The 8364-nt window shown below is 47.7% G+C and overlaps 1 protein-coding gene across 1 annotated transcript in view; it reads right to left on the bottom strand.

Moving 5' to 3' along the window:
- Positions 1-6331: 6331 nt before the first annotated feature.
- Positions 6332-8364, bottom strand: part of LOC135209639 (calponin homology domain-containing protein DDB_G0272472-like) — a 95430-nt gene continuing 93397 nt past the window's right edge. Inside the window, exon 2 of the mRNA XM_064242366.1 lies at positions 6332-8362. Coding sequence (XP_064098436.1) covers positions 6332-8362 — 2031 coding nt within the window. The remainder of the gene's footprint in view (positions 8363-8364) is intronic.

Raw genomic sequence — 8364 nt, 5'->3', positions numbered from 1 at the left:
CCTGTAGTGCCAGAGAACAACCAGCAGCCCCCCAACTGCTGACCGTTCCCTATCCTTCAGCTTCTTTTTATCCAGTCCAAGTCTCGCTTTTCATACATTTGATGTCCTGTCGGGCCAGAGAACAACCAGCAGCCCCCTAACTGCTGACTGTTCCTTATCCTTCAGCTTCTTCTGATCCAGTCTAAGTTTCGCTTTTCGTCCATTCGATGTCCTGTAGGGCCAGAGAACAACCAGCATCCCCCCAACTGCTGACTGTCCCTATCCTTCAGATTCTTCTGATCCAGTCCAAGTCTCTCTTTTCGTCCATTCGATGTCCTGTCGGGCCAGAGAACAACCAGCAGCCCCCCAACTGCTGGACGTTCTCTATCCTTCAGCTCCTACTGATCCAGTCCAAGACTTGCTTTTCATCTATTCGATGTTCTGTCGGGCCAGAGAACAACCAGCAGCCCCTCAACTGCTGGCCGTTCCCCATTCTTCAGCTTCTTCTGATCCAGTCCATGTCTCGCTTTTCGTCCATTCGATGTCCTGTAGGGCCAGAGAACAACCAGCAGCCCCCCAAATGCTGGCCCTTCCCAATTCTTCAGCTTCTCCTGATCCAATCCAAGTCTCGCTTTTCGTCCATTCGATGTCCTGTCGTGCTAGAGATCAACCAGTAGCCCACCAACTGCTGGCCGTTCCCCATTCTTCAGCTTCTGATAAAGTCTAAGTCTTGCGTTTTGTCCATTTGATTCCCTGTCGGGCCAGAGAAGAACCAGCAGCCCCCCAACTGCTGACCGTTCCCTATCCTTCAGCTTCTGATCCAGTCCAAGTCTCGCTTTTTGTCTATTCGATGTCTTCTTGGGCCAGAGAACAACCAGCAGCCCCCGACCTGCTAACCGTTCCTTTTCCTTCAGCTTCTGATCCAGTCCAAGTCTCGTTTTTCGTCCATTCTATGTCCTGTCGGGCCAGAGAACCACCAGCAGCCCCCCAACTGCTGGCTGTTCCCTATCCTTCAGCTTCTCCTGATGCAATCCAAGTCTCTTTTTTCGTCCATTCGATGTCCCGTAGGACCACAGAACAACCAGCAGCCCCACAACTGCTGATAGTTCCCTATCCTTCAGCTTCTCCTGATCCAGTCCAAGTCTCACTTTTCGTCCATTCGATGTCCTGTAGAGCCAGAGAACAACCAGCAGCCACCCAACTGCTGACCGTTCCCTATCCTTCAGCTTCTCCTGATCCAATCCAAGTCTCGCTTTTCGTCTATTCGATGAACCGTAGGACAAGAGAACAACCAAACAGCCCCGCAACTGCTGATCGTTCCCTATCCTCCAGCTTCTTCTGATCCATTCCAAATCATCCTTTTTGTCAATTCGATGTCCTATAGGGTCAGAGAATAACCAGTAGCCCCCCAACTGATGGCCGTTCCTTATTCCTCACCTTCTTCTGATCCAATCCAAGTCACGCTTTTTGTCTATTCGATCTCCTGTCGGGCCAGAGAACAACCAGCAGCCCCCCAACTGCTAGCCGTTTCCAATTCTTCAGCTTCTCCTGATCCAATCCAGGTTTCGCTTTTCGTCCATTGATGTCTGACGGCCAGAGACAACCAGCAGCCCCAAACTGCTGACGTCCCTTCCTATAAGCTTCTCCTGATCCGTCCAAGTCTGCTTTGTGAGCCATTTTATGTCCTGTTGGGCCAGAGAACAACCAGCAGCCCCCCAACTGCAGACCGTTCCCCATTCTTCAGCTTCTCCTGATCCAGTCCAAGTTTCGCTTTTTGTCCATTTGATATCCTGTCGGGCCAGAGAACAACCAGCAGCCCCCCAACTGCTGACCTTTCCCTATTCTTCAGCTTCTCCTGATCCAGTCCAAGTTTCCCTTTTCGTTCATTCGATGTCCTGTCGGGCCAGACAACAACCAGCAGCCCCCCAACTGCTGACCGTTTCTCTTTTCTTCAGCTTTTCTCCTGATCCGGTGGTCCAAGTTTCGTTTTTTCGACCATCGATGTCCTGCGGGCCAGAGAACAACCAGCAGCCCCCCAACTGCTGACCGTTCCCTATCCTTCAGCTTCTCCTGATCCAGTCCAAGTTTCTCTTTTCGTCCCTTCGATGTCCTGTCGGGCCAGAGAACAACCAGCAGCCCCCCAACTGCTGACCGTTCCCTATCTTCCAGCTTCTCTGATCCAGTCCATGTCTCGCTTTTCGTCCATTCGATGTCCTGTCGGGCCAGAGAACAAGCAGCAGCCCCCCAAACTTGCTGACCGTTACCCTATCTTCGCAGCTTCTTCTGATCCAGATCTAAAGTTCTCTCTCGCTTTTCGTCCATTCGATGTCCTGCTCTGGGCCAGGAGAAACAATCATCATCCCCCCTACTGCTGACCGTTCCCCATTTCTTCAGCTTCTCCTGATCCAGTCCCAAGTCCCTCCGCCTTCTTCTTCCGTCCATTCGAATGTCCCTTTGCGGGCCAGGAAGAACAACCCAGCAGCCCCCAAAACCAACTGCTGACCGTTTCCCTATTTCTTCAGCTTCTCCTGGTCCAGTCCAAAGTTTCGACTTTTCTTCCATTCTATCGTCCTTTGTCGGGCCATCGAGAACAACCACGCAAAAGCCCCCCAACTGCTTGACCCTTTGTTCCCCTATTCTTCAGTTCTTCCTGATCTTGTCCAAGTTTCGCTTTTCGTCCATTCGATGTCCCCTTGTCGGGCCAGAGTAACAACCAAGCAGGCCCCCCAACTGCTGACCGTTCCCACTATCCTTCAGCTTCTTCCTGATCCAGGTCCAAAGTTTCGCTTTTCGTCCATTTGTTGATTTCCTGTCGGGGCCAGAGAACAAACCAGCAGCCCCCCAAACTGCTGACCGTTCCCTATCCTTCAGCTTCTCCCTGATCCAGTCCAAAGTCTCACTTTTCAGTCCCTTTCGATTCCCTTGTCGGGACCAGAGAACAACCAGCAGCCCCCAACTGCTGACCGGTCATTCCTACTCCTCCAAGCTTCTTCTCATCCAGTCCAAGTCTTGCATTTCATCCATTCGATGTCCCGTCGGGCCAGAGAACAACCAGCAGCCCCCCAACTGCTGACCGTTCCCTATCTTCTTTCAGCGTTCTTCCTGATCCAGTCCAAGTTTGGCTTTTCGTCCATTCGATGTTTTGTCGGGCCAGAGAACAACCAGCAGCCCCCCAACTGCTGGCCATTCTTTATTTTTCAGCTTCTCCTGATCCAGTCCAAGTTTCGCTTTTCGTCCATTCGATGTCCTGTCGGGCCAGAGAACAACCAGCAAGACCCCCCAACTGCTGACCATTCCCTATTCTTCAGCTTCTCCTGATCCAGTCCAAGTCTCGCTTTTCGTCCATTTGATGTCCTGTCGGGCCAGAGAACAACCAGCAGCCCCCCAACTGCTGACCGTTCCCCATTCTTCAGCTTCTCCTGATCCAGTCCAAGTTTCGCTTTTTGTCCATTTGATATCCTGTCGGGCCAGAGAACAACCAGCAGCCCCCCAACTGCTGACCGTTCCCTATTCTTCAGCTTCTCCTGATCCAGTCCAAGTCTCGCTTTTCGTCCATTCGATGTCCTGTTGGGCCAGACAACAACCAGCAGCCCCCCAACTGCTGACCGTTCTCTATTCTTCAGCTTCTCCTGATCCGGTCCAAGTTTCGTTTTTCGACCATTCGATGTCCTGTCGGGCCAGAGAACAACCAGCAGCCCCCCAACTGCTGACCGTTCCCTATCCTTCAGCTTCTCCTGATCCAGTCCAAGTTTCCCTTTTCGTCCATTCGATGTCCTGTCGGGCCAGAGAACAACCAGCAGCCCCCCAACTGCTGACCGTTCCCTATCCTTCAGCTTCTCCTGATCCAGTCCATGTCTCGCTTTTCGTCCATTCGATGTCCTGTCAGGCCAGAGAACAAGCAGCAGCCCCCCAACTGCTGACCGTTCCCTATCTTCCAGCTTCTTCTGATCCAGTCCAAGTCTCGCTTTTCGTCCATTCGATGTCCTGTCGGGCCAGAGAACAACCAGCAGCCCCCCTACTGCTGACCGTTCCCTATTCTTCAGCTTCTCCTGATCCAGTCCAAGTCTCGCTCTTCGTCCATTCGATGTCCTGTCGGGCCAGAGAACAACCAGCAGCCCCCCAACTGCTGACCGTCCCCATTCTTCAGCTTCTCCTGATCCAGTCCAAGTTTGGTTTTTCGTCCATTCGATGTTGTGTCGGGCCAGAGAACAACCAGCAGCCCCCCAACTGCTGACCGTTCCCTATTCTTCAGCTTCTCCTGATCCAGTCCAAGTCTTGCTTTTCGTCCATTTGATATCCTGTTGGGCCAGAGAACAACCAGCAGCCCCCCAACTGCTGACCGTTCCCCATTCTTCAGCTTCTCCTGATCCCGTCCAAGTTCGCCTGGGAGGGGGCAATTTGATATCCTGTCGGGCCAGAGAACAACCAGCAGGCCCCCCAACTGCTGACCGTTCCCTATTCTTCAGCTTCTCCTGATCCAGTCCAAGTCTCGCTTTTCGTCCATTCCATGTTTTGTCGGGCCAGACAACAACCAGCAGCCCCCCAACTGCTGACCGTTCCCTATCCTTTAGCTTCTGATCCATTCCAAGTTTCGCTTTTCGTCCATTCGATGACCTGTCGGGCCAGAGAACAACCAGCAGCCCCCCAACTGCTGACCGTTCCCTATCCTTCAGCTTCTGATCCATTCCAAGTTTCACTTTTTGTCCATTCGATGTCCTGTCGGGCCAGAGAACAACCAGCAGCCCCCAAACTGCTGGCCGTTCCCTATCCTTCAGCTTCTGATCCAGTCCAAGTTTCGCTTTTTGTCCTTTCGATATCCTGTCGGGCTAGAGAACAACCAGTAGCCCCCCAACTGCTGACCATTCCCTATCCTTCAGCTTCTCCTGATCCAGTCCAAGTTTCACTTTTCGTCCTTTCGATGTCGTGTCAGGCCAGAGAACAATCAGCAGCCCCCCAACTGCTGACTGTTCCCTATCCTTCAGTTTCTCCCTATTCCTTCCAAGTTTCGCTTTTCGTCCTTTCGATGTCATGTCGGGCCAGAGAACAATCAGCAGCCCCCCAACTGCTGACCGTTCCCTATCCTTCTGCTTCTCCTGATCCATTCCAAGTTTCGCTTTTCGTCCATTCGATGTCCTGTCTGGCCAGAGAACAACCAACTAGCCATCCCCCAACCGCTGGGTATTTACAATCTTTCAGCTTCATCGGTGCAGTTTATATTCCATTATGTTTATAGTCTGTATTCGTGTATCGTGTCTTCCAAGAATTCTTGCGCCGTTTCTTCATCCACAAGTCCCCTTCTGTAAAGATTATGCAAAAGATTGCATTTCTCAATCTTATTTATTAATAGTTGCCTGTCTTTTCCTTTATTGCTCTTTTCAAGTTCTTCCAGTTGCATGTCTTTTCCTTTATTGCTCTTTTCAAGTTCTTCAATCTTCTTCTCCAGCTGGACTTCCCTTTCTTTTTTTGCATTCCAATTTAAATTTTCCTCTACCTGCACTTCCTCTATGAGTTTTTCTCGCCTCTCTATACTATGAATGGTCTCCTGTTTCTTTTGATAAAAATCTTCCCTTTCCTTTTGAAACTGTTCTTTCTCTTTAAGAAACTCTGCTTTCATTTCTTTGAAGTCTATTATTTTCTGATAGAGTTCATGCTCTACTTTCTGCATTTCTTCCTTTTTAGTTTTCCATAGTTGTGCTAGTTTTCCTGATTTTTCATTGAAATCCTGTAATTGGTGCTCTCTTTCTTTGTTTGCTCTATCAAATTCTTCCTTTTCCCTATCCAATGCTTCCTTTTCTATATGAAATTCTTCCTTTTCCCTATCTAATGCTTGCTTTTCCACATGAAATTCTTCCTTTTCCCTCTCTGAAGTTTCCTTTTCCATATTGAAATCCTGTAATTGGTGCTCTCTTTCTTTGTTTTCCCTATCAAATTCTTCCTTTTTCCTATATAATGCTTCCTTTTCCATATGAAATTCTTCCTTTTACCTAATCTAATGCTGTTTTCCATTATGAAATTCTTCCTTTTCCTTATCTAATGCTTGCTTTTCCATATGAAATTCTTCCTTTTCCTTATCTAATGCTTGCTTTTCCATATGAAATTCTTCCCTTTTTCCATAGAATTCTTCCTTTTCCATATCTTAATTGCTTGACTTCTTCCATATTGGAAATTTTCCTTTTCCTTAATCTAATGCTTGCTTTTCCATATGTTAAATTCTTATTCCTTTTTCCATATGAAAATTCTTCCTTTTCCCTATCTAATGCTTGCTTTCCAAATTGGAAATTCTTCCTTTTCCTTATCTAATGCTTGCTTCCAATATGATTCTTCCTTTTCCATATGCAATTCTTCCTTTTCCTTATTTTGTAAATGCCTTCTTTTTCCATATGAAATTCTTCCTTTTCCTTTTATTACGTAATGCTTCCCTTTCCATATGAAATTCTTCCTTTTCCTTATATAATGCTTCCTTTTTCATATGAAATTCTTCCTTTTCCATTTTGAAATCCTGTAATTGGTGCTCTCTTTCTTCGTTTTCCCTATCAAATTCTTCCAACACCCGATCAAATTCTTCCTTTTCCTTGTCTAATGCTTCCTTTTCCATATGAAATTCTTCCCTTTCCCTATCTGAAGTTTCCTTTTCCATATTGAAATTCTGTAATTGGTGCTCTCTTTCTTTGTTTTCCTTATCAAATTCTTCCTTTTCCCTATCTAATGCTTCCTTTTCCCTATCTAATGCTTCCTTTCTCCTATCTACTGCTTCCTTTTCCATATGAAATTCTTCCTTTTCCCTGTAGAAAGTTGCCATTTCTCTTTGGAAGGCATCCTTGCCCTCATCAAATATTTCTTTTTCTCTGTAGAATGCTTCTCTTTCTGCAGCAAAGGCTTCTTTCTCTCTAATTTGAGCCAGTCTCTCCATATTAAGGGCCTCCCTATCATTATGGAGTGCTTGTTCATCCCCACTGATGGCTGCTCCCTCGACATGGAAGGCATCCCTTTGTTTCGTTATGAATAGCTCTTTTTGAACAATTGGGGCAGCCTGGGGAGTGAGACAGTCCTCTGAAGAGATAATTGTTTTGGATGTTCCCAGGATTTCCTTTGGAATACTGGAGGTTTCTTGTTTGGTAGCTAGGACCTCCTCCTGAGTGGAAATAAGCTCATCTTCCTCCTGGGTAGTTTGGGGAGTGAGACAGGGCTCTTCTGGATGAACTGGGGTAGCCTGGGCAGTGGAGCCCAAGTCTTCTAGAACGATGAAAGGTTCCCCTGGTACGGGTTTGGAATTTGACATAATATCTTCCTCTGTAAGCGCGAGTCCCTCGGAAGTTATATTTTCTGGGATGGATATGAAGTCCTCTGAAGAGATAATTGTTTTGGATGTTCCCAGGACTTCCTTTGGAATACTGGAGGTTTCTTGTTTGGTAGCTAGGACCTCCTCATGAGTGGAAATAAGCTCATCTGTTGAATATTTCGGATCAAGGAGGACTTCTTCCTCCTGGATAGGTGCCGGTAGGATGGTGTTTTGCAGAATAATGACGTCCTCAGTGGCAGGTTGTGATTGGCACATGCGTTGGCACATGCATTCAAGAATCTTATCCAACTGAGTTTGGACATCCTTTCCTCGGGCTCTGTTGAGGACATGGATGTGAACGTCAATATGTGCTTTATTGGCCATGTCTTTTTTGCTGAACCCCAGGGTCTTCTTTTGTTTTCGTAGTTTGGCAACCATCTCCACCAAAGCTGCCGCGTCGTCGTTTTTCTCTGTCCTCTGCAGTTTCAAGAGGTGATCAATCACCTCACTCAAACTCTGCATATCCCTGTCCTTTGACCCCACAACCTCTTGTAAGTCTTTGTCAGGGAGGCATTCTGTGATGTCAATTACCCTATCTGTTTCTCCAGAGCTCGTCATTTGCCTCGGGTCTTCGGTGGCCAGCATCTCTACGTGACCTCCCAGACGTGGAGTTTTCGACTCCTTCCTAATGCACAGTTGCTCCTTAAGTCTTCCTAACTCAATTACAAGTTCCTTTCCGAATGAACTTTGGCGGAGCGTGGCGCTGGTCTCTAGCTTTTCCTTAGAGGCCTCTTTCGTGCGTCTCTTTGAATGTTCGAGTTCCGCAATCATCTGTTGTTTATAAGCCTCTATTTCCTTACATAGTTCTGTTCCTGAGTGCCTCTCTTCTCTAAGTCTCTCTTCCTGACCCTCCATCTTCAGCTTTGCGCTCCTCTCCTCGAATTTGTTTGCCAGGTCTTCCAATCGTCTCTCTACCTCCAAGATTCGTTTCTCCTTCTGGCAATTGTCCTCCTGAAGTCTGTCTATCTTGACATTTGCCGCAGCCAAATCCTCTCTCAAATGTTTCACTTCCTCTGAAATCTGTGTCTTTCCGTTCACAAGCTTCT

This window comes from Macrobrachium nipponense, chromosome 11 (genome assembly GCF_015104395.2).
Source record: "Macrobrachium nipponense isolate FS-2020 chromosome 11, ASM1510439v2, whole genome shotgun sequence".
In the NCBI taxonomy this organism is placed as follows: Eukaryota; Metazoa; Arthropoda; class Malacostraca; order Decapoda; family Palaemonidae; genus Macrobrachium; species Macrobrachium nipponense.
This window is presented reverse-complemented; position numbering and strand designations above follow the sequence as displayed.